This window comes from Triticum urartu, chromosome 1A (genome assembly GCF_056163025.1).
Source record: "Triticum urartu cultivar PI428250 chromosome 1A, HENAU_Tu73, whole genome shotgun sequence".
In the NCBI taxonomy this organism is placed as follows: Eukaryota; Viridiplantae; Streptophyta; class Magnoliopsida; order Poales; family Poaceae; genus Triticum; species Triticum urartu.
This window is the reverse complement of record NC_141873.1, coordinates 298,921,890-298,948,766: the sequence shown is the minus strand read 5'-3', so window position 1 is coordinate 298,948,766 and position 26,877 is coordinate 298,921,890. Positions and strand designations below refer to the sequence as shown.

The 26,877-nt window shown below is 47.8% G+C and overlaps 1 protein-coding gene and 1 pseudogene across 2 annotated transcripts; both read left to right on the top strand.

Annotated features, from left to right (window-relative positions):
• The first annotated feature begins 20,347 nt into the window (after positions 1 to 20,347).
• Positions 20,348 to 25,403, top strand: LOC125508789 (uncharacterized; annotated as a pseudogene). The gene is made up of 5 exons (XR_015601755.1): positions 20,348 to 20,996; positions 21,742 to 21,925; positions 22,002 to 22,785; positions 24,617 to 24,659; positions 25,092 to 25,403. The product of XR_015601755.1 is annotated as an uncharacterized LOC125508789 (transcript).
• Positions 23,012 to 24,610, top strand: LOC147990938 (uncharacterized). Its single transcript, XM_087519133.1, has one exon. The coding sequence runs from the start codon at positions 23,602 to 23,604 to the stop codon at positions 24,520 to 24,522; it is 921 nt and encodes a 306-aa protein (XP_087375259.1). The 5' UTR covers positions 23,012 to 23,601; the 3' UTR covers positions 24,523 to 24,610.
• Positions 25,404 to 26,877: the final 1,474 nt, after the last annotated feature.

The following is a 26,877-nucleotide window of genomic DNA, read 5'->3' as shown; positions in this document are numbered from 1 at the left end:
TGTCAGGGTCTTCGAGTGATGCAGCTTGGAAGACGCGCTCGAGGGAGCACACCGCGTCTCTTTCTTCGCAGGGGATGGTGGTGATTCCGCCGCTTCCGGACATCTTGAGGATGTTGTAGCCATGGTGGGCGACTGCCATGAATTTGGCCAGCGCTGGGTACCCGCAGATGGCATTGTACGGCAGACAGATGTGGGCGACGTCGAAGTCGATGAGCTCGGTGTGGTAGTTGTCGCGTTGACGGAAGGTGATAGGGAGGTGAACCTGCCCTATCGGGGTGGTAGAGTCGTCAGTCACTCCTGAGAAAGGCTTGGTAGGCTGGAGCTGATCATCGCACTTGAAGGCTGTCGAAGGTCTCGATGGACAGGACATTGAGCCCTGCACCGCCGTCGATGAGGGTCTTGGTGACTTGGACATTGCTGATGACGGGTGAACAGAGCATAGGGAGAATGCCAGCCGTTGCCACGCACTTGAGCTGGTCTGCTGAGCTAAAGGTGATGGCGTACTTGGACCATGTGAGCGGGCGTGTGGCCTCGAGGCTGGGGAGGACTGTGTTCACCTCACGAGCAAACTGCTTGAAGACTTGCTGAGAGCCTGGGGCTTGAGCTCCGCCCAAGATGCAGGCGATATCTCACGGCTCTTGGAAGCCCCTAGCCCCCTCGTCCTGTTGATGGTCGTCGTTCCTTCTTGGCGTCGGCAGCGGAGGGAGACCGGGGTTGCCCTGAGGACGGTCCTCACGAGGCTGGTCCCTCCAAGCGCCCTCACGAGGCTGGTCCTGCCAATGATCCTCGCGAGGTTGGTCGCGCCACTCCTAGTGGGGCCCACGGTCGTCCTAACGTCCTCCGCCACGTCCACCTCGTCGTCCGTAGCCCCGGTCGTTGCGCTCGGGGCGTTGACCGAAGCGTCCATCTCGAATGGCCCTGAGCTCATGACAGTCATTAGTGTTGTGCGTGTGCACGTTGTGGAAGGCGCAGAACGTGCGGCTTCCCTTGGACGAGTCGGGAAGATCTCGGCCTTGCTTGGTGTCTGGTTCCGGCGCGAGCACGGCCGCTCCTTTGCGCTTCACGTCCTTGGCCTTGGCCTTCTTTTCCTCTGGATCCGCAACAGGGAGCTCGAGGAGGGAGAGGCGCCCCTCCTCGGCTCTTGCACACTTGGTCGCGATGTTGAATAGCTCCAAGATCGTGCACAACTCTTCATGGATGGCGAGCTCCTCCTTCATCTTGACGTCACGGATGCCGTCGGAGAATGCTGAGATGATGGCCTCGTCCATTACCTTGGGGATCTTGATTCGCGCGTTGTTGAAGCGTTGGATGTATTTCTGCAGGGTTTCTCCTGGTTGTTGCTTGATGCGGCGTAGGTCACCCGCAACCGGAGGAGATCGAGCCTGGGGGTAGGTTCAGGAGCCATGAGCGGGCGCCGTCCTTGAGAGCTATGGGAAACCGGTTCGCCATGACCTTTTCGTCGCCGTTGGCCGCTTCGATGATCAGCTCGTAGAGCTGCAAAAACTCCGGACGTTCGGGGGTGTCGTCGTAGCGAGGAGGCAGATCTGGCTTGAACTTGCCTGGCAAGACGACGCTACGCAACTCAGGAGCAAAGGCGCGGCAGCCCGCCGTGGCCACTGCGGCCCATCGTGGTGGCAGACCTTGGTCGTGGTGCCCCTACACCGCCACGGCACGCGATGCATGGCCCTGTCACAGCAAGCAATCCTGGCGCAGCGGAGCTGGGAGTGGCGGAGCGTTTCCTTGTGGACGGGGAATCTCTTGGCAACTTCTTTCTTCATGCGCGGGCATGTGGCGCGGTAGGTCGTGCCACGGGGCCGCACACCTTGGAGCGAGGATGTCGTCTTGACGCGGGGGAGGCTGAGGTGCTCCCTGAACCGCACGCCTCGGCGCAAGGGTGTCATCTTGTTCCAGAGGAGGTGGAGGCGCTCCATGAGCCACATCGCCCGCAGCTGGGGTGGGCGAGGCAACAAGAGGGATGGTGCAGGAGAGCCTCCCGCGGCGCTGACGAGCTCGGCGATGCGGTCCAGCCAGTCCTCGTAGAGGTCGTCAACTGGACGGTAGCACAGGAGCTCGCGCGCCATGAGCAGCTCGACCTGCGCATCCGTAGGTGCGCAGCGAGCGTGAGATGACGAGCCGGCCGGAGTCAGCAACGGGGTGGCGGTGTGGCCGTCACAACGCACAGAGGGATGCAGCGAAGAGTTTTGTAGCTCGTCTGCCGCCGGAACAGTGATGGTGTTGGCGGCGGGTGACGGAGAACAATGGGGAGGCCCACCTACTGGGGCCGTCTGAGCGACACGGGAGCCGAGAACGGCCCGGCGCTCCGCGCGAGCCCGACGAGCGTCGGCCATGAGCTTGGTGGAGTGACGAAGCGTGGGTCGACAAAGAAGAAGGCTTCGGCGCACCCCTACCTGGCGCGCCAAATGTCGGATTTTGTGTTCCGGCAAAATCCTTGAGGTTCGAACACTAGGGTGCGCATGAAGATCTCCCCCTCTCTAGCTCGCACACTCAACGACCTCACGGCCTAGCTTGACGAACCCAAAGAACACGAGACGCAAGATTTATACTGGTTTGGGCCACCGTTGTGGTGTAGTACCCTACTCCAGTGTGGTGCGGTGGATTACCTCTTGGGATGAGGATGAACAGTTACAAGGGAAGAACGGCCTCCTGAGGAGAGGTGTTCTTGTGCTTGGTGAACTTGTGTGAGGCTAAGGATGGAATGGCTCTGATCCAAGATGAGATGCCTCCATCCCAGATGATCCTCCTAGCTATGGTGGTGACTAATCCTATTTATAGAGGCCCTGGTCCTCTTTCCAAATATTGAGCGGGAAGGGATCCCACAATGGCCAAATTCGAAGGGAGACAACAAGTACGAGTTATCCTGACAAAAGTAGTCTAAGCCTGCCAAAGGCTCTGGTGATGACGCCGTCTTGGGCTCCACAGTGTCCTCTGTCCTCCCGTCCTGCTGGTCTTGGTCTTGTTGCACCGATATGGAAACCTTTGTCTGATGCCTTGGAACTCCTCGCATGTGCTTGCCTCCTTAGCACCAAATAGGAAACAAGGACACTGTGCTCGCTGGTGCCCGCCTGGCGCACGCCTGGTCTTGATCGTCATGGCTTACGTCATTGGAACCTCGCGAGGTTCGCCTTGCCTTGATCTCTCCGCCCCCCGCGAGCCAGCCTAGTGAGGCCGCCCCTGAGGAGGTCTTGTGTCGTCCGCCTCGCAAGGCTTGGCCCCTCGCGAGGGTCTTGGGTGTTTGCTGGTGAAGATGGGCCGTACGGGGCCGCTGAAGGAGCCACGCTACGGGCCGCAGGCAGGCAAGTTTGGGGACCCCCATTCCCAGAACGACGACAGATACCAATTGAATGTGCGTTATATCGACTAGAGGGAGGGTGAATAGGCAATTTTTACAAATTCATCACTAAGGAAATTCAGCTTGAGGAATATCCTAAGCAACTAACTACAAGCAATGGAATAAGTACTCATGTGCATGCATAACAAAGCAGTGGCATAGTCATCATGATGAAATGAAACATACACAGAGCACAAGTAGCGTGTAAACACGATAAGCAGGCTGAAGACAAAATGACTGAAGAAATAGGATTGAGGAAATTGATAAAGTCTTCAGTCAAAGTCTTCAAACAGTAACGATCAATTTCATCAACACATGAATGAGGAAATGAAGGGTTGAGGAAATAGAACCAGTAGCTTGGTGAAGACGATGATTTGGTAGACCAGATTCAACTATTGTGACAATTATACGTCTGGTTGGAGCAGCTAGGCATTTAAACCCGAGGGCACACAGTCCTGGGCACACAGTCCTCGCTGTATTCTCCTTGAGTTAAGGTCACACAGACCTCGCCCAATCACTCGTGGTAAGTCTTCAGGTGACTTCCAAAGCTTCACAGACTCGGTCACTCGGTGATCCACAATTCCTCTTGGATGCTCTAGACCATGACGCTTAATTGTCTAGAGGATGCACAGTCCTTAAAGGTAACAAGCGTCGGTTCCACATAGGAACAATCTCTTCAGTGACGCTCAATCACTTTGGGTTGTAGGTGTTTGGGTTTGGGTTTTCCTCACTAATGATTTTTGCTCAAAGTCCTTGGAGGATGAGATGCTCTCAATGACAAGTGTCATTTTCTCTTGGAGCAGCCAACCAACTACTGGTTGTAGGGGGCGGCTATTTATAGCCTAGGAGCAGCCCAACGTAAATGCCCTTCAATGATATGACCGTTAGGTGGATATGATATTTTGGGACAGCTGACACATAGCACAACAACGGTCGGAAATTTGAGCTCTCAAATTCCTCAGGGCTATCATGTTCCTCACTTGTAGGCAATCCACACTGGCGAATTCCTAACTCCTCAGTCAGAACAAATTCCTCAGAGAACAGAAGATCTTCGTCTGTGAAGAAATTGACTGGACTGTATGAGATTTCCAATGAGCTCACTCGAAAGGATTGAGTAGGTGTAGGATTTTGAGATGAGCATCACTTGGAAATTTTTCCTTAGTTTTACCTCGACCCCCTTTAACAGTACGGTGTTTCCTATGACTCAAGAAAGAGAAAATGAAACTACGAAAACAAAAGTCTTCATGCTTCATAATCCTCGCATCAATATCAAAGTCTTCAAGGTCACACCAATTTCCTCATTTTCAAAGTCTTCAAGAAAACCAAAATCTTCAACTGAAGACAATCAGTTTTAGGGGTCCACTTTCTTCATAAATATCAAACTCCTTATAGACTTATAGAACCTATGTACACTCACAAACACATTAGTCCCTTAACCTATAAGTCTTCAATACACCAAAATCACTAAGGGGCACTAGATGCACTTACAGAATGCCCTCCATCCAATGCCCTAGGGGAAATGGTTGGCGTTGGAGTTGGAGTTGGAGTTCATGGCGAGGGGGAGGTGGTGAAACAGAGAGGTGGAAGAGGAGAGGTGATGAAACAGAGGGGGAGGTTTGAGTGCGGTGTTGGGTTAGTGGGGTGGTTTAATATAGGAGCGTTAGGCCGATATGAATGAATGCCGACCATTGAACTGTGTATTGTTAATAATGCAAATGGGCAAGGGCAAGGAGGTGGTGCCACCATGGGAGAAGGGCAAGGAGGTTGTGCCTCCATTGGTCGACGTGTCGGTGCAGGATCATCCAAGCCCCAAGCGGAGGAAGTATGGCCACTACCATCAGGAGTCATGACCAAACCACTTCTGCAAGGTTATCTTTGCTCCAAAGCTATAGAGTCTGCCATTGCCTTTGGACTTCATGAAGTACATCCCTGCTATCCCTACAGAGTTCAAGCTCAAGACGAACACCGGGTGCGCATGGAGGGTGATCAACGGCAGGGTCGCCCTTGATCACGGTTGGGCCACCTTCGTCGCCGTTCACTAGATCATGATCAGGTACATGCTGACGTTCAAGCTTCTGACCCCCGATACCATGAAGGTGATCGTTTTCAATGACAAGGGCGTGGAGGTGGTCACCAAGTGCAAGGAGCACGTCAACACATTCGCCGCGACTGCCTGAGCTCCTGTTGCTCGTTCCTTGTTGGTTCTTGCTTTAAGACTTGGGTTTTGTTTAAAACTTATTGTACTATGTTGGTTTAAAACTTGTGGTGCGTCGTTAAGACTTGTGTTTGTGCCTAAGATTATTCTATTGCTACTAGTTTAATTGTTAGTAGTTCATGTGTGCCTTTGGTAACCTCGCCACATCGAGGAGGAGGTTACCACACAACTGTCGTGGATGTAACCAAACAACTGGATTTGCATTTCCCCTCAAACAAGTCTGCAACCAAACAACAAACCTTTTGTTTTAGCACATGCAGCCTAGAGGGGATGCGGGCAACCAATCAACATGCATATGCTCAGCCAGGCCTAACTGAGACAAGTATGCAAAGTAACGAAAAACGATGCAGGTAACCAAACACCTCTACGTGTCGCCAGCCACCGCCATCACCTGTCGGGAGTCGTCTTCACACACGAATCTCTTGAACCCCACATGCCCACAAAGAGAAGAAAATTGCCACCATGAGCCTGCCGCCGCCAGTCGTGTGGGCTTCGTCGACGGCAGCAGGAAGGAAGGGGGGATGAGGGGGAGAAGACTTAGGTGGGGTCGCCGCGGCCGCGCCGCCCAAGGAGTTGACGCGAGGCCCGAGAGTGTCTTCCTCGACTCACGCTTAGAGCAAGTACAATAGTCCTATTCGGCAGGCTGCAACAGAGTCCACATCAGCAAAAATCTGAGTTGGAGAGAAAAAAAGAAAGGAGAGAGAAGGAGCGGGCTCTTCATGAAGCGCCGGGCTAAGACACAGAACACGAGAGCCTTCCGCCCGCTTGCAGCCCGATGCGAGCGCTAGTGCTGCCGCTTCCGATCCCGTGCATCTCCCTTGCCTTGTGTGCTTCTCCTTCCACCTCCGCGCGCGGAATCCATCTTTCCCTCGCTCCAAATCGCTTGGTGCGCGCCAAATCGAAGCTTTAAAGTCTCCAGCTTCCCCCAAATCGCCACCACCCCAAAACCTAGAACAGCCGCCGGCGCCGCATCAAGGAGATGGGTCAGCAGTCCAAAAGGACGTGTGCACCGATGCCTCGGGTCGTCCCGCCGTCGCTGCCTCAATTCCTTCCGCCGTTTATGCCGCATCTCGTCCCGCCATTGGCGCCACACCTCGTCCCGCCGCCACGCCAGCCCGGACCAGGTGCCTCGATTCCTCCACGGCCACCAAAGGCAGTGGCGGCCTCTGCACCATGCTGGCTCCCCCAGACGCAAGGCCCTTTGTGGTAAACGAATGTTGATGATCTGAATCCAGAAGCATGGTATGTGTTCTCCCCCTGTTTACTAGTACAGTCTTGCTATGATAGCCTTCTGTTTGATACATATGTTCACCTGTTTACGCATATCTGGTTAGTACTGGCTTTTGGAAAGAAATTGCAAAGTTTTATGTACTGAAAGCTGGCACTAAAATTGCACTGCACATAAAAGGGCTTTGTAACGCCCTCGATGCGGCTATATCTCCCACGTGTCGAAGCACGACTTAGAGGCATAACCGCATTGAAAGCAATGTCGCAATTGAGGTAATCTTCACACAACCCATGTAATACATAAGGGAAAGAGATACATAGTTGGCTTACAATCGCCACTTCACACAATACATGAATAAAGCAATACATCATCCAGATACAATCAAGGTCCGACCGCGGAACCAAAATAAAATAAGACTACCCAAAATGCTACACAGATCCCCGATCGACCCCAACTGGGCTCCACTACTGATCAACTAGAACGAAACAACACAAAGGACAAGATCTTCATCGAGCTCCTCCTGAGCTTGGTTGCGTCATCTGCACGGACTCATCGGCACCTGCAAGCTGGTTTTGGAAGTATCTGTGAGCCACGGGGACTCAGCAATCTCACACCCTCGCGATCAAGACTATTTAAGCTTATGGGAAAGGTAAAAGGTATGAGGTGGAGCTGCAGCAAGCGACTAGCATATATGGTGGCTAACATATGCAAATGAGAGCGAGAAGAGAAGGCAAAGCACGTTCGAGAAAGTATGATCAAGAAGTTATCCTAAAACAACCTACGTCAAGCATAACTCCAACAACCGTGTTCTCTTCCCGGACTCCGCCGGAAAGAGACCATCACGGTTACACACGCGGTTGATGCATTTTAATTAAGGTCAACTTCAGGTTTTCTACAACCGGACATTAACAAATTCCCATCTGCCCATAACCGCGGGCACGGCTTTCGAAAGTTCAAATCCCTGCAGGGGTGTCCCAACTTAGCCCATGACAAGCTCTCACGGTCAACGAAGGAATAGACCTCCTCCCGAGACATTCCGATCAGACTCGGTATCCCGGTTCTTCAAGACACTTCGACAAGTTAAAACAAATCCAGCAACACCGCCCGAATGTGCCGACCAATCCCGATAGGAGCTGCACATATCTCTTTCTCAGGGCACACCGGATTGTCTAAACTTCCGGTAGGCCAGCCCAGAGTTGCCCCTGGTGGCCACCGACGGCTGACAAGTTGGACCAACACTCGGAGGAGCACTGGCCCGGGGGTTTAAAATAATGATGACCCTTGGGCGCGCGACCCCCAAGGGAAAAGAAAAGGCTAGGTGGCGAATGGTAAAACCAATGTTGGGCATTGCTGGAAGAGTTTTACTCAAGGCGAACTGTCAAGGGGTTCCCATTATTACCCAATCGCGTAAGGAACGCAAAATCTGGGAACATAACACCGATATGACGGAAACTAGGGCGGCAAGAGTGGAACAAAACACCAGGCATAAGGCCGAGCCTTCCGCCCCTTACCAAGTATATAGATGCATTAATTAAATAAGATATTTAGTGATATCCCAACAAGTAAAACATGTTCCAACAAGGAACAACATCTCCATGTTCCAACAAGGAACAAACCTCAATCTTCACCTGCAACTAACAACGCTATAAGAGGGGCTGAGCAAAGCGGTAACATAGCCAATCAACGGTTTGCTAGGACAAGGTGGGTTAGAGGCTTGGTTCAACAATATAGGAGGCATGATAAGCAAGTGGTAGGTATCGCGGCATAGGCATAGCAAAAGAGCGAGCAACTAGCAAGCAAAGATAGAAGTGATTTCGAGGGTATGGTCATCTTGCCTGAGATCCCGCAAGAAAGAAGAACGAGTCCATGAAGAAGACAAACGAACGTAGGCGAACGGGTCCTCACAAACGCGACGTTACCGGAACCAGCCCGAAGAAGCAAACACTGGAAAAGAAGCACACAACATAGTAAACAACCAACACATGAACATGGTATGATATGCGGGATGCGGTATGCGATGCATATGCATGATTTGCAAAGGAAAGATGGAACCTGGTCTCAACATGGAAATCCAAGTGTGCCACTGGAGAGATGAGATGAAATCGCTTGAAAATGATATAAAGAACGCCGGAATCGGAGTTACGGTTTGGAAATGGCCAGCAATTCAAATATGGCCACGTTCTGCGATTTACAGCAAGTAGCCATCTAAATGCAACAAGATGAAAATGCTACAGCACCCAAACATGGCATCAAAATACATGGCAGGAATCCATTCATGATGCTTAACAAAAGTCTAGCACTGAGATACGGCCAATTCATCCATTAACAGGTTCAAACAAGCATGGCAAAAATGCATTTGACAAACAGATTTCAGACTTAGTGAAATTAACACTTGTCTGGAATTTCAGATCAGGTAGCACTCTTCGGAGCATGAAAACTATATGCTACAGGACCTGAACATGGCAAAGTAAAGCATGGCATGGAGCTACTCAAAGAGCTTAACAAAAGTCCCTTAGTGACCTTGAGCCAAAAGGGATCAGAAAATACATTTGCAAGCATGTGAACATGGCAAAAACACAATCAGTTCTCAGACTTAGTGAAAACTGGAGCATGCTGAAACAGATATCAAGTAGGCATGTTTACGAGCTCGATGCACTCACTACAGAGCAGGTCATGACAATCTAAGTATACACCTATCAAGAATACACAAAATGCAAGCTAGACATGGCAAGAACAATAACATAGCATGAACGGATCAACTACAACATCATCGGCAAAATCGCTAACAAGTAGACAATCTGCCCAGATTCACGAAATAGCAAAAGTAGAGCTCGATTGACTCAAGCTAGGGTGCTCCATAATTGAAAACAAAGACATGGATGGATAAAGCACTACAAGATTAACAAAACATCCTTATTGATCATCCTCAAAAGAGGCACGGATCACTAGGAAACAACATGAACATATGGCCATATGAGATAAACAGGTCAAGGACTTGGTGGAAAAGCTAAGCCCCTGAAATCAGCATTAACGAATGCACCACTTTGCAAGCTTGTGCTAGTCACCACACACATCACAAAAATACATGGATAGCACCTATGGAAAGATGGCATGGCATATAACAAAACACATGTAGAGCTCAGGGGCATATCATGCACACAATAATCATGGCAAAAATGACAAATAGCTATTTGGTGCAGCAGATCTGACAATAATCTCAAACAGCTCTCTTCCAACAGCATTTCGGGCATCAAGATGAGCTCAAATGAAAATGATGCAATGAGATGAAATGATGTACTCTCTGAGATGAACATTTTGATATGCTATATGCTCAAATCGAAGTTACGGATGCGGAGTTACGACATGATGAATAAGGGCATATGAAACATGGAAATTTCGGGAACTTGGTAGAAATCGACCTCCGGATCTAGGGTTCCTTCGTGGGCACGCAGACCGAGGTCTCCGGCGAGGTCGTGGCAACTCCGGCGAGGAAGAAGAGGTGGCGGGGAGGTGAATCCGTCCCTCTCCCGGCCGGATCTCGAGGAGGCCGGCGGATCCGGGTCTTCTGGCCGGATCTGGAGGCGCGGGAGGAGCGCTGCGGTGAGCTCCGGCCGGATCTGGAACTGCGCGGTGGAGGCGGCGGCCGGTGGCGAGCACAGCGGCGGCGGCGGCGAGAAGGCACTCGGGCGCGCGGCAAGGAGGCAGGCGACGCGCGGGCGGGCGGCGCCCGTGCGGCGGCGGCGGCGGGATGGGCCGCGGGGGCCCGGTTCGGGCTCCGCGGGCCTCGGGCGGCGGCGTGTCGGCGGGGACAGGTGGCGAGCGGCGGCTGGCCGGGCGGAGCGGGGCGGACATGTCTGGGTGGGGGAAATTGTCCGGTGCGCGCGGAGGAGGAGGGGTTAGGGTTCATCCGCGAAAAATTCGGGGAGGCACACATATATATAGGTAGAGGGAGCTAGGAGAGTCCAAATGAGGTGCGGTTTTCGGCCACGCGATCGTGATCGAACGACCGAGATGATGGAGAGGGTTTTGGTGGGTTTTGGGCCAAATTGGAGAGGTGTTGGGCTGCAACACACACGAGGCCTTTTCGGTCCCTCGGTTAACCGTTGGAGAATCAAACGAAGTCCAAATGGTACGAAACTTGACAGGCGGTCTACCGGTAGTAAACCAAGGCCGCTTGGCAAGTCTCGGTCCAATCCGGAAATGTTTAATCCCCACACACGAAAGAAAGGTAGAAATGACCACCAGAGGAGAACGAAGCGCCGGAATGCAAGACGGACGACGGGGGAAATGCTCGAATGCATGAGATGAACACGTATGCAAAAGAAATGCACATGATGACATGATATGCAATGCATGACACGCAAGCAATGACAAGGCAACAACAGCGAATAACTGGACGACACCTGGCACATCGGTCTCGGGGCGTTATAACACTCCACCACTACGAGAGGATCTCGTCCCGAGATCTAGAATGGCACCGGAGGGAAAACGGAAGAGAAAGAGAGGAGGTAAAACTAAGTTGCTTCTTTGGCAAACGAGTGAAACCACGAGCCTTAAGAGGTTGAACAAATTGAAAGAAAGAATGCAACGAGAATGAGCGAAGTTGAAATCACCCTGTTCGGAAAAAGAACAAGGAAGAACAAATTCGGGCAGCACTCCGGTTGAGAAGGGATGCAAGACTTGATAAAAGAAAGAACTTGAGCAAAAGGGCACAATACTCCGGTTAAATGGATAAGCGCGAAAGAACACGATCCTGACAAAACAAGAAGATGGGTTGAAGAGAGCAGCATCACAAAGCTTCCGGAACAAAAGAATAGAAGCTGGATTGTTGGGATAAAGGAACGGAGAAGAAAATGACAATTTTGCCACAAATGAGCTTGAAGAAGCAACTTTAGGAGAAGGGTCGAACGGAGTTGTTGGAACACCAACAACGAAAAGAATAAGCTTGATATGGTCTTGTGGAATACATCCCAAATTATGAGGTGACAACCTGCCACTCACGGGAAGAAGAATTGGATTGATATGAACAAATTGACGAGAAAGTATATCGCACCGGAAAGGATAAATGAAGAACTTAGATCACTTATAAGCACCATAATAGCAACAATCCTTAGGGAAGGCTTAAGGTGAAAAATAACCAAAGGTAATTCCAACGAAGAGGTTGATGGATTTAAAATACCCCATTCTTACAACCTGTGAGTCATGAAACATGAGCTCAAATTATCAAGAATGACATAAAACCATGTCCAATAATATGGTAGAAAGAAATGCACTCCGGATTGCAAGAAGGAGAATACTTGAGCTCCTTAGAAAAAGAATGTTGATGAGCACTTCGAGAGAGAATTAAATCCTTGATCAACCAACATGTAGAGCCTACATGAGGAAACTCTGGTAACAAAAGGATGATCGAACGGAAAGAAAAAAATGAGGAAAGTAAGGTTAAAGCCTTGCAATGATTAGATGAAGCTTAGCAACGAGATAAAGAGAAAACTTGGCACTCCGGAAAAGAAAGATGAACAAATGGAAACAAGAATTTGATGAGCCTCCGGAATAAGGAATTGAATTTAGTCGATGAAACAAGAATAAGAATTACATTATGCTTATCCTTCATCAATTAAATTGATGACAATCAATGGATTTGACATATTACTTATTCTCGTGGGAAGTATTGAAGAGAGATATAGCATAAACTTGAGAATGTCTTCAACGATCCACCGGTCGGGATTGAGAAGAACGAATGAATTGATATGATAAACGGAGGAAGGGGAACTCTTGAACGAACCACCGGTAGAATTGGAAAGAAAGAGTCCATTGATAATATAACGAAGGAAGAAGAATGTTGGAAGAGCCACCGGTAGAATTGAAAAGGAACGAATAAAACATGAAGAAACACCGGGAAGGATTAGCAAATAAACGAAGATGCTTGAGAGAATTTAGATCCATGAGAACGAAGAGATTACGAGCTGATTGAAGATCACTAGAACGAAGGACCGGCAAAATAGGAGAATGATAACTGACAGCTGAGAATGAATAAACCTGAAATGATGGACTCCGGATAACAAACTGAGAAGACTCTTGAATTACTCCGGATAGGTGAAAAGAATTCCCACAATCGAAAACAATTATAAGAGGATGGCAGAGAATGGGGCAATATTTAAAAGAAACTCTTCTTTGGTCTTCAAAATCTGGGAATGACGATGATAAACACCACCAAATTGTTGAGATACTCCGGGATGAAGAATGGAAAGGTTGATCCAACGATGAAAAGAATTTGAGAAGCTCCGGGAAAATTAGAAGAGTCAGGTAAGATCCTGGGAAAAGACCTGTGGGTTAGGGCCCACTCAAAAGAAACACCGTTGAGCGATTACTTGATAAGAGATATTGCACCGGTTGAATTAAATGGCTTGAATAAGATAACAACCTCAAACTAGGTTGAACGGATCTTGGATGACAAGACGAGCCTTTTGAGAAAGCTTGAGCACGCCGGAACAAAAGAATAGTGAGAAGTGAATTATTATGAGGTGCACCGGTATGAGAAGGCATTGAAATGAGGAAAGGGGTAAGATCAACAAAGCTTGACTTGAAACCACCGGAGAAGATAAAAGAAACGAAGAATGATGAACTAGAAGCTCTGTTAGTATCTTCATGAGAATCACCGGATAAGAACATGAAGGAAATAGAACGGAGGGACTTCCATCAATAAAATGGATAGTGATTAAGAAATCTGAATCCTTGAAGAAAAAGGGGTGGGTGGGTGGGAAAAACAAAGGCAACTTGAGGACAGATGAAACAAACAACGTTGAGAAGGACTGATAATTGATCTTGTGGATGTTGCAATGATCGGATCCACTTGAAGAGAAGTACACCGGTGAAAAGAAATTGAAATGACAAACTCGATGATCGAGAAGGATTAGTATTCACATAGAAATATGAGAACACCATTTGGGGAAGGTATGGAATCAACACTTGATATTGAAGCAACTCGAATACCACAACTCAAAACAAAACAAAGGATTGGCTTGCAGAGTAAGCCGGAACAAACATATGATTGAGATTTCGTCCGAAGTTTTCGTGGTGGGGCCTACACGGGCTCGATCGTACAGCACCATCATGTACAAGGCAGTGCACATGACATACGAAGCGTCCCCGAGTCGGCATAGCCAAGGACTCTTTAAGACACAACGAGACCACTGTAAAACCGACCGTGAATAGGCGGACCACTAGACGTCGAACCCCAATTTCATATCATACATCTGTCGGAAAGATATCCTAAGAGCTACTTGAATTCCCACTTATAAACTCCCGAAATTTTCCGGTTATGCAATCAGGTGTTGGGGATACAGGGGAAGCATAATATCTCACCCAAAACTAGCAAATCCTACATCCAGCTGTATCCATCCTTCAACACATAACCAAGAAACCTTCGGAAATCATCTACCTCAACCTTCGAAAAGCATCCGTTATACAAGTTATGGCAATACTCCCGAACTCCCGCCCTAGTACTGGGTGGCGTCGAGGTTATCTCACCAACAACTTCATAAAAGAGATTTTCGATGTCGGCGTACTAAACTCAGGTATTCTAGAACTGCAACGATAAAATTATGACGACAACACCTCAGAGCTCAACTCCCCGGGACACTTCCATAAAACCCCTGACAGGAGGCACCAAGACAATGTTCTCGTCACAAAACCATCGGAACGATTCCAAGATACCCGCGTGATCCTAAAAAAAATTAGTGAAATTTGAGAAGAGAAGAGTCAAAACTCTACGTCAGGATGCCTTACCAGAGCGATGAGGAGACTGGGGAGTAAAAAGAATTCCTAAACTCTCCGATATATAATTCCTAAATGACTCAAAACATTTTTCTAGACACAACTCGGCCGCTAAAAACGATCAAGCAATGGGGCTCCTAAGGTCGGGGAAGGCTCTGATACCAACTTGTAACGCCCTCGATGCGGCTATATCTCCCACGTGTCGAAGCACGACTTAGAGGCATAACCGCATTGAAAGCAATGTCGCAAGTGAGGTAATCTTCACACAACCCATGTAATACATAAGGGAAAGAGATACATAGTTGGCTTACAATCGCCACTTCACACAATACATGAATAAAGCAATACATCATCCAGATACAATCAAGGTCCGACCGCGGAACCAAAATAAAAGAAGACTACCCAAAATGCTACACAGATCCCCGATCGACCCCAACTGGGCTCCACTACTGATCAACTAGAACGAAACAACACAAAGGACAAGATCTTCATCGAGCTCCTCCTGAGCTTGGTTGCGTCATCTGCATGGACTCATCGGCACCTGCAAGCTAGTTTTGGAAGTATCTGTGAGCCACGGGGACTCAGCAATCTCACACCCTCGCGATCAAGACTATTTAAGCTTATGGGAAAGGTAAAAGGTATGAGGTGGAGCTGCAGCAAGCGACTAGCATATATGGTGGCTAACATATGCAAATGAGAGCGAGAAGAGAAGGCAAAGCACGTTCGAGAAAGTATGATCAAGAAGTTATCCTAAAACAACCTACGTCAAGCATAACTCCAACAACCGTGTTCTCTTCCCGGACTCCGCCGGAAAGAGACCATCACGGTTACACACGCGGTTGATGCATTTTAATTAAGGTCAACTTCAGGTTTTCTACAACCGGACATTAACAAATTCCCATCTGCCCATAACCGCGGGCACGGCTTTCGAAAGTTCAAATCCCTGCAGGGGTGTCCCAACTTAGCCCATGACAAGCTCTCACGGTCAACGAAGGAATAGACCTCCTCCCGAGACATTCCGATCAGACTCGGTATCCCGGTTCTTCAAGACACTTCGACAAGTTAAAACAAATCCAGCAACACCGCCCGAATGTGCCGACCAATCCCGATAGGAGCTGCACATATCTCTTTCTCAGGGCACACCGGATTGTCTAAACTTCCGGTAGGCCAGCCCAGAGTTGCCCCTGGTGGCCACCGACGGCTGACAAGTTGGACCAACACTCGGAGGAGCACTGGCCCGGGGGTTTAAAATAATGATGACCCTTGGGCGCGCGACCCCCAAGGGAAAAGAAAAGGCTAGGTGGCGAATGGTAAAACCAATGTTGGGCATTGCTGGAAGAGTTTTACTCAAGGCGAACTGTCAAGGGGTTCCCATTATTACCCAATCGCGTAAGGAACGCAAAATCTGGGAACATAACACCGATATGACGGAAACTAGGGCGGCAAGAGTGGAACAAAACACCAGGCATAAGGCCGAGCCTTCCGCCCCTTACCAAGTATATAGATGCATTAATTAAATAAGATATTTAGTGATATCCCAACAAGTAAAACATGTTCCAACAAGGAACAACATCTCCATGTTCCAACAAGGAACAAACCTCAATCTTCACCTGCAACTAACAACGCTATAAGAGGGGCTGAGCAAAGCGGTAACATAGCCAATCAACGGTTTGCTAGGACAAGGTGGGTTAGAGGCTTGGTTCAACAATATAGGAGGCATGATAAGCAAGTGGTAGGTATCGCGGCATAGGCATAGCAAAAGAGCGAGCAACTAGCAAGCAAAGATAGAAGTGATTTCGAGGGTATGGTCATCTTGCCTGAGATCCCGCAAGAAAGAAGAACGAGTCCATGAAGAAGACAAACGAACGTAGGCGAACGGGTCCTCACAAACGCGACGTTACCGGAACCAGCCCGAAGAAGCAAACACTGGAAAAGAAGCACACAACATAGTAAACAACCAACACATGAACATGGTATGATATGCGGGATGCGGTATGCGATGCATATGCATGATTTGCAAAGGAAAGATGGAACCTGGTCTCAACATGGAAATCCAAGTGTGCCACTGGAGAGATGAGATGAAATCGCTTGAAAATGATATAAAGAACGCCGGAATCGGAGTTACGGTTTGGAAATGGCCAGCAATTCAAATATGGCCACGTTCTGCGATTTACAGCAAGTAGCCATCTAAATGCAACAAGATGAAAATGCTACAGCACCCAAACATGGCATCAAAATACATGGCAGGAATCCATTCATGATGCTTAACAAAAGTCTAGCACTGAGATACGGCCAATTCATCCATTAACAGGTTCAAACAAGCATGGCAAAAATGCATTTGACAAACAGATTTCAGACTTAGTGAAATTAACACTTGTCTGGAATTTCAGATCAGGTAGCACTCTTCGGAGCATGAAAACTATATGCTACAGGACCTGAACATGGCAAAGTAAAGCATGGCATGGAGCTACTCAAAGAGCTTAACAAAAGTCCCTTAGTGACCTTGAGCCAAAAGGGATCAGAAAATACATTTGCAAGCATGTGAACATGGCAAAAACACAATCAGTTCTCAGACTTAGTGAAAACTGGAGCATGCTGAAACAGATATCAAGTAGGCATGTTTACGAGCTCGATGCACTCACTACAGAGCAAGTCATGACAATCTAAGCATACACCTATCAAGAATACACAAAATGCAAGCTAGACATGGCAAGAACAATAACATAGCATGAACGGATCAACTACAACATCATCGGCAAAATCGCTAACAAGTAGACAATCTGCCCAGATTCACGAAATAGCAAAAGTAGAGCTCGATTGACTCAAGCTAGGGTGCTCCATAATTGAAAACAAAGACATGGATGGATAAAGCACTACAAGATTAACAAAACATCCGCGAAAAATTCGGGGAGGCACACATATATATAGGTAGAGGGAGCTAGGAGAGTCCAAATGAGGTGCGGTTTTCGGCCACGCGATCGTGATCGAACGACCGAGATGATGGAGAGGGTTTTGGTGGGTTTTGGGCCAAATTGTAGAGGTGTTGGGCTGCAACACACACGAGGCCTTTTCGGTCCCTCGGTTAACCGTTGGAGCATCAAACGAAGTCCAAATGGTACGAAACTTGACAGGCGGTCTACCGGTAGTAAACCAAGGCCGCTTGGCAAGTCTCGGTCCAATCCGGAAATGTTTAATCCCCACACACGAAAGAAAGGTAGAAATGACCACCAGAGGAGAACGAAGCGCCGGAATGCAAAACGGACGACGGGGGAAATGCTCGAATGCATGAGATGAACACGTATGCAAAAGAAATGCACATGCTGACATGATATGCAATGCATGACACGCAAGCAATGACAAGGCAACAACAGCGAATAACTGGACGACACCTGGCACATCGGTCTCGGGGCGTTACAGGCTTGGTCATGAGATATATGCTAACTTCCCCGACAAAATCATCCGCCCAGACTTTGTTCGAAATAAGTTTTCTTTTCAACTATCTGCATGTTAACTTACCCAGCAATGTCAAATGAATTGTGTGGTATTTAAGCAACCAATTGTTATTCCCTTTTCTTACTATATTCCTACCTAATAACTTCTAGTTACCAATACACTTTTTTATTACCCTGTTTTAACTAAATATTCCCTGTACTCCCATTTCTATCAGAAAGCGCCGCTGACAAGGAGAGTCCGGAGGTGGAGAACGGGGCTGCCAACAAGCGGAGGCAGTGCGAGCTAGAACCGCAAGCAACTCCAGCAAGCCTAGATTTCATCAGCAGCCTCCCCGATGATATGTTGAGAGTCATCATCTCCCTCCTCCCAATCAAATATGGGGCGCGGACAACCGTCCTTTCCCAGCGGTGGCGCCCCTTATGAAACTCCAGCCCTCTCGACGTCTTCGACACCCACGAGCTCTACCATGGCTATCGCAAAATCTTGGATGCGTTCTCCAAGATCCTCGGCAGTCACCTTGGCCCAACCAAAGGCCTTAGAATTGGCAAGTTCCGTTCCAACGGCAAGGACTGAGCCAAGCTTGATGATTGGTTCCGATCCCCCGCCCTAGATCAGCTCGAGGAGCTCATTTTTTATGATGGGCATATGCGGTCGCTGCCAATGTACGCACTCCGCCTCGCGCCCACGCTGCGCGTCGCCAAGTTCAGGAACTGCCACCCCCCTTAATGAAGCACCCGCTCTTATTCTACCACGACTGAAGCACCTCGAGCTCATCGCCGTCTGCCTCTCAAACGGTGACATGGAGTGCTGCTCCGTGGTTGTACTACACTCGAGTACCTTCGTCTTCAGGAGATCAATGGTGTCGGGGATATACCCCGCGGCGTAAACCGGCCGGAAGTATAACCCGACCGGACTTGGCGTTTCATTAGTAACCCGCCAGAGGATTGGCGACTTACATGTCTGGCGGTTCACTGGTATGACGATTCACGAGCCTGAAGACTCATTGGTGACCTGGTGCGTGTTTCAGATGGATGATAAGGCCGAAGGCCTAGAAGGCTGGCTCATGTTATGGTGGGCCGATTTATAAGGAAAGGCGTGAGGAACATTTATCTTACAAGGAGTTAAGACCTGGACTTGTATCCGGTTTGTATTAGAAGGTAGACTAGTCCTAATCCTAACAGGACTCCACATGTAACCCGCCCCTCTAACATATATAAGGAGGGGCAGGGCACCCCAAGAGGGGGAAGCAAGAAGAAACAATCTTAAGGCTAGACACAACGAGAGGAGAGCCGGTTTACAGCGACTCCCTCATGATCATAATGAGACCTAGCCACAAACAGCATGTAGGGCTATTACCGGATGATGTTCCCCGGGGCCCGAAGCTGTCTAAACCCTTGTCTTGTGTTGCGTCTCTCGATTCCGGTCAACCCCTTCAAGCTACCACGTAGATGCGTTGGCCTCGTGACTAAGTCCTCACACTAGGACATCTGTCGTGACAATTCCACGACAGTTGACGCCCACCGTGGGGCCTGCGCACGGTGGTGTTGAGTTCTTGAAGGGATTTCTCTAATGGATCAAGAAGTTTGCAATTTTCCGATGAAAAAGACCCGGTTCGAAAGGATCTGTGTCAGCTTCAAGATCGTATACGTTTCACAGAGACTTCCGGTTTACTGTGTCCATCAACCGGATCAAAGAAAAAGAAAAGGAAAGATCTGCATGAAGGTCAAAGTTTGTCGCTGCAAGTCGTCGAGACCGAGCGGATGAATCACCGGAATCCTCGTTTTTCTTCTAATCGGCCAATCCGGATGCACGTGCACGTAGCGATCGTACTATTTCAATTAGTACTCAATCGGATCGGCCGGGGCAAATTCACATTAAGTAAAAGAGGGGAGGAGCCACGACCCGGATGGGCTTGGAATCGAAAACAGCCGCAGCCTCGTTTCCATCTCGGGCCGGCTCTACCTCCGCATCGTCAGGGTCTCTACTTCGCTTCACCGCGGGCCTCCTCGGCGGTAGCCGCACAGAGCCGTCCCGGCCCCATTTCGCCTCCACTCCGACTCGCCCCGAAGGGCATAGCCGCCTTCTGCTGCCTCGTTGAGCCGCTGTAACCGGCCACTTCCAAATCGCTCCACTACCACAACCGTTGCGACCTGGCTAAGCCGCCAGTAGCCTCGCTCATCTTCACCCGCCGTTTCTACACGAGAAGATGAATCACCGATTGGTCTACAAAAACAAATCCAGACACCGAGGAGTACTAAGTGGAAAGTGTTCTGTTCACACAAGATTCCAGATACCAGTTGGGTGCTATGCTGCTGCTGCATCAGAGCAAGTACAATAGTCCTATTCAGCAGGCTGCAACAGAGTCCACATCAGCAAAAATCTGAGCTGGAGAGAAAAAAATAAAGAAGAGAGAAGGAGCGGTCTCTTCGTGAAGCGCCGGGCTAAGACACAGAACACGAGAGCCTTCCGCCCGCTTGCAGCCCGATGCGAGCGCTAGCGCCGCCGCTTCCGATCCCGTGCGTCTCCCTTGCCTCGTGTGCTTCTCCTTCCACCTTCACGCGCAGAATCCATTTTTCCCTCGCTCCAAATCGCTTGGTGCACGCCAAATCGAAGCTTTAAAGTCTCCAGCTTCCCCCAAATCGCCACCACCCCAAAACTTAGAACAGCCGCCGGCGCCGCATCAAGGAGATGGGTCAGCAGTCCAAAAGGACGTGTGCACCGACGCCTCAGGTCGTCCCGCCGTCGCTGCCTCAATTCCTTCCGCCGTTGATGCCGCATCTCGTCCCGCCGTCGGCGCCACACCTTGTCCCGCCGCTGTCGGCGCCACACCTCGTCCCGCCGCCACGCCAGCCCGGACCAGGTGCCTCGATTCCTCCACAGCCACCAAAGGCAGCGGCAGCCTCTGCACCATGCTGTCTCCCCCAGACGCAAGGCCCTTTGTGGTACACGAATGTTGATGATCTGAATCCAGAAGCATGGTATGTGTTCTCCCCCTGTTTACTAGTACAGTCTTGCTATGATAGCCTTCTGTTTGATACATCTATTCACCTGTTTACGCATTAGTTAGTACTGTCATGCAATGCTAGCCTGCTATGTGATACATTTGTTTTTCTGCTTATCTAAACTCTGAACATGCAGATGGTCTTTGTTGGTGTCAAACTGTCAAATATTTGCATGATATGCAGCTATGCGTTTCTGTATGATATGAATCCACATGTATTTGATATGATGCTCAGCTGTTGTAATTTAAAAATGGTTATGACAGAAACAGAAAGCAAATAAGGGTATCCATCTTATCTAAAACTCTGAACATTTAGAATTTCCCCTAATGAATTAATTAATTTTCTTATAACTAACCAGCACGCTAGTCTCCTTGATGGCCTTTGTACTGTACTTAACTAGTAATAAGAAAGCCTTCCTTATATTTCAGTAGATTAGAATACTGCCTAATCAATCTTAAAAATTACAAATGAAAGCAAGTTAGCAGTGTACTAAACTACTAATAATCATTCACACTTTGGTTCCTGGGGTTATATGTAAATTTTAGTCTATGTGTGATAATGTGATAACTAGTCCGTGTGTGTTTGTATGATTTGTACTATAGTATGTTGTCATAGTTCCTATCTACAGAAATGTTCTTTGCTTAAATGTGATGTCTTTTTTTTATGAAACCCTGTTGTAATATGAAGTCCATTGTTTGATCATCTAGTATTGTCTCGGCAGGGTAGTGGATTCTCACCCACCTGGTGGGTTCCTTGGTTTTTTTAAGAACACGCCAAGCCTTTCACAAGCTGTGAGCAATGGGACTTTATCGCAACAAATCAAGAAAGGAGATGCCACCAATGGTGGCGAGTGTGCAAGGACTGAAAAGCGCTTGCTGTGGACAAAAGAGGAAGATCTTAGATTCGTAAGCTTTTTTCCATGTTGGTCTCCATGTGTTACATTACTAGGAGAAGAATAAACCTCTTTTGGTAATATTGTAGGTTGGTGCTTGGTTGAATAATTCAAACGATCCAATCCAATCAAATTACAAGAAGAATGACCAATACTGGAATGAAGTTGCTGCTGTCTACAATAGTACCACCCCCCCAAAACAGGGAAAGGCTAGTCAAGCAAGTGAAGGATCGCTTTGGGAGAATTAAGAAAAGGGTTGCATGGTTTTGTGGGAGTTACAAGGAAGCTAGTGCACTGTATGCTAGTGGTGAATCTGATGCAGATTTAAAGAAGAGGGCAATGCAAACTTATGAGGCAGATTACCCAGAAGACGGTCCATTTATGTTTGAGCATTGTTGGGTAGTTCTAAAAGAGAAACCAAAATGGGATGCATATTTGGAACGCCTGGAATATGTGGAGCCGGACAAGAGGAAGTTTAGTGTTGATGATGAAGTGGGGCAACGTTTCACTCTAGATGATGATAAAGAGGAACGTCCACCGGGTGGCAAGACAGCTAAAGGAAACGAAAAACAAAGGACGAAGGTTGTATAATAGATCTTGAAGATGAGCTTAGCAAGTTTTTAGATGCTCAGAATGCAGCAAATGAAGGCCGCAAAGAGATGTTAGAGACACAAAGGCGTGTGTCCAGTGAGAATCTTGAGGCTCGGAAACTTGCATGCCTTGCAGCAAAAGATCACAAGGAGTCGGTCATGCTAGAAACATACCGCTCCTTGATGATGCAAGACACAAGTAGGATGTCCGAAGATGTGAGATCCGAGCACATGTTGGCATTGAAGTGTTTCAGGGAGAAGCTATTTGGAAAAACTGACTAAGGTATTTCCTATTGTCCATTGCCTTAGATAAGTTTGACTTTATTTATCACATCATCACTGCTGAAATTCTTATGTGCTGAAAATTAATCTTTGTTGAAATTGTTTTGTGCTCAAATACATGTTTGTTCTCTGCTGAAATTGTTGACATTTAAGATGTAGTCAATAGTCAAATTACACTTAACTACAGTGCATTCCAGATAACCATGTAGAAGTGCAAAAAATCATGTAGTCAATAGTCAAATTACACTTAACTACAGTGCATTCCAGATAACCATGCAACCATAATTATACACTCAGGACACTTGAGACATCTATATAATGCCCCATCTCAGGTTTAGACTCATCCACCCAAACCCATCTTCCTTCCCATACCTCTCATCTTCCTGCTCAGCCTACAAACCAATCTTCCTCACCCACCATGTCGGATTCATCATCATACTCAGATGACTCTGATGAACTAGCCACATCCAAAATCATGGAAGAGTATGTTGCTGAGCAAACCGTCCTGGACTCCTTCGCTGAGCGGCTCATGATGAAGATCAAGGCTAGGATTTCAGCTGGATCATCTCAGTGATGAAGTGGTCCAAGGAAGATCATTCGAAGGGATCATGGAGGTGCTCATGAACGTTTGGTGGAGGACTATTTTGCTGCTGATCCACTCTACGACGAGAGTATGTTTCGTACAAGATTTTGCATGAATAAACACCTCTTCCTACGCATTGTGAATGCTCTTGGTCAGTGGTCTCCCTATTTCACTTATAGGGTAGATTGTTCTGGCTGAATAGGTCTCTCACCATTGCAGAAGTGTATTGCAGCCATGCGCATGCTAGCGTATGGCACCCCTGCAGATGCCCTTGATGAGTACTTGAAGATTGGGAAGTCCACTGCATTAGAGTGTATGGACAAGTTTGCACGGGGTGTGATTGCGGTGTTCGGCGGGGAATACTTGCGACTCCCCACAAGAGAGGATATTGAGTGCTTGCTTCAGGTTAACGAGTCTCGTGGTTTTCCTGAAATGTTAGGAAGTATTGATTGCATGCACTGGCAATGGGAGAAGTGTCCTTTAGCATGGAGGGGGCAATTCACCCGTGGCGATTATGGAGTGCCTACAATGATCCTAGAAGCCGTTGCTTCCCAGGACCTTCGTATTTGGCATGCTTTCTTTGGAATTGCTGGGTCAAACAATGACCTTAATGTGCTCAACCAGTCCCCACTGTTTTTTGATGCCTTGAAAGGAGAAGCCCCTCAAGTTCAGTTTTCAGTCAATGGAAATGAGTATAGCACAGGTTACTACCTTGCCGATGGTATATACCCAGAGTGGGCTGCCTTCATGAAGACCATACCACTTCCCCAAATAGATAAACATAAGTTATTTGCCAAGTACCAAGAAGGGGCAAGGAAAGATGTGGAGCGTGCTTTTGGGGTATTGCAGTCCCGATTTACCATTGTTCGCCGACCTGCACGACTATGGCAGAGAAAGAGTGTTGGAAGGATCATGCGAGCATGTATGATTCTCCACAACATGATAGTCGAAGATGAGAGAGAGCAAGTTAACATTCATATTGACTTGAATGAGATTCCAGGGGCTTCATTTGCTCTACCCCCTGAAGTGAATGTTGGTGGTAATCTTTGTTTTGCTTATGTACTGCGTAGGAAAGCTACCATCCGTGCTCGTCCACAACATAACCAACTTAAAAATGATCTGGTCGAGCATATTTGGCATAGGCATCACAATTAGTCACAGTGGGATATTGACATCTGCATGTTACTATTCTTTTTTCCTTCCTGTTAATGGAGGATCAACATTATATCTTACATACATTTTATTCCAGGACTATGCCGTGTCGTGGTGACTGCTGCATGTGCAACCTACTGGTATGCATTCTCTACTTACAGTTTAGTCTTTTATAGCTTGTTCCTCTTCCTATTGGCAATGTACTTGATTTTACTGAACATGTATAGTTGTTGGATTACAGAAGTTGTAGCCTTGTAGTCGTTGGATCTGAGTGTGTTGTTTGTTTAAAAATTGCTCCTATAATAGGCTTCAAAGTAAAAGAAAGTAATACCTGAAACTTACTTCCAGCTATCATTTCTAGTGAACCATATGAGGTACCATCTGTGTATGACATGAAGTAAGATTTGTGAAGTAGATAAGAATTAAAGTTGAGCATGGATAGTTATGGCTGACCCAATAGTGAATCATAATGCAACTCTTACTATCATGAGCATGCCATCTTCATCTCATCATCATTTGCATTCATGCGAAAATATTTACCATCTGCTCTGTTTCCATTTTTTTTCATACAGTGGCTGAAGATTGTTGATGCAGATGGATTCGTTGCTCCATTTACCATCAAAACTAATGGCTTATTTGCATTGTCTCTTGTTTGGTTAATGTTTTCTTAAAAAGACGGGTTGTAATGTTTAAGTGTCGATGTCATGGTGTTATGCGCCATCAGTTTATTGATCGTCGGCATCAAGATTAAAACTAAAGGCTTGTTTGCCGGGCGTCTTATTTAGTTCTATGTTTGGTTAATGCTTCCTTGGAAAGACTCAAGCAATGTTCAATTGTTTTGTCATGGTGCTATGCGTACTTGTTTCTTGCTTGTTTATTAATTAGTTTTCCTTGGTCTATTCTATTGGCATGAATGGAATATATGCATACATGATTATTAAAATTGCTTGAATATTGATCAGTTTCTTTTGGTATATCCGGTATATCCTATTGGCATGAATGGCAGATATATGCTGATTGAAATGGCCACAAAGATGTTGTATATATTGGATCACAACAGGTGCAAATATTAAATGTCTATGTCTTTATTAGGGTCAGTCTTAGAGCCAAGCTAAAAGCCAGCTTATTGTGTGGGAAGGCTTTATAGATGATGTGGCAGGGGCTTATAGTCAGCAGCAGGCTATGCTATTAACCATGCTCTTACATGACCGACTTGAGTGCTGGATCACAAATGGAGCTAAAAGTTGGCGTGCTGCAAGAGTCAAGCAGTAGTACTATACGTACTTAATAAAACAGCCTAATGCCCAGAGAGTATGCCTCCTTTCTGTCGTTTTCGTTTGGTTTGGCTCCAGTCGGGACCTATGTACAGTATCATTCCTTGACAATTTACTTAAAGGAAAACTGTAGCACTTAAAAGAAAAGCAAAACGCGGGACTGGCGACAGCGCCGGATCACCTAGAAAGAAGGAACTAGAAGACATGGGTAACGGGTCTAAGTTTAACTAAAACATGATGTCGTGTATAAACTGTATACTGTATATCGTAATCACGTATACACCGTCACCCGAGTGAATGAAGTATTATGAAACTCCGTTATAAGCCCCGTCGCTTAAACGGGATGCTCTGTGTGTTGATAGACGCCGACAGCGACAAACGATCGCGCGTGTTGGGGCTGAACTCTGAAACCTAGGATTCATTGGACGGTACGGCCCGCTGTTTAACGATCTAGGTCAGCGCTCGACTGCATTTTCCATGGAGCAGCGCTGATAGCAGCTGGGCGGGGCGGCTAGCCCTGGCCGTGGAGAAGGAAGGATACGTGAGTGACACGGTGGCCGAAAGACGGACGGAGGGCGGCCGCAAGAAGCGCGCGGTAGCTGCGTTTGGCCACCGTCCGCCAGCACCCGGCCGAGTGGTGGAGAGACTCACCCACCGGCTACATATCCTGCAGTATAGTCCCGGTCGACTCGTCCGCTCGCTTTCCAACTCCAATCTATCTTTCTCTCTATCGCACAAAAACGACAGAAAGAAAATATGCGCTTTACTGTAAGTCTCTCATTTTCTTTTCTTTTCCCCCCAAAAAACATATCTATCTAGTGTATAAAAGTTCAAACAATAAATATAATAAAAATTACACTGAGCCCCCTAAGCCACCGAACTGAAGGACCATTGTGGCCATCAAAACAAAAATGCTACACCTACGTGCGTATTTCAGTTCTAAGATACATCCTTTTTTATTCATTTCTCCAACAAGTATTTTCGAACGGAGGGAGTACAAGACTTGCATGAGTCATCTTTTTTTCCTACCCCCCCCCCTCCCCCCCAATTTTTAGGGCGGGGCCCCATGCCATCCAATCAAATA

Excerpts from the sequence above, each read along its gene's own strand:
- LOC147990938 (XM_087519133.1), top strand. The coding sequence starts at position 23,602 with ATGCGCATGCTAGCGTATGGCACCCCTGCAGATGCCCTTGATGAGTAC.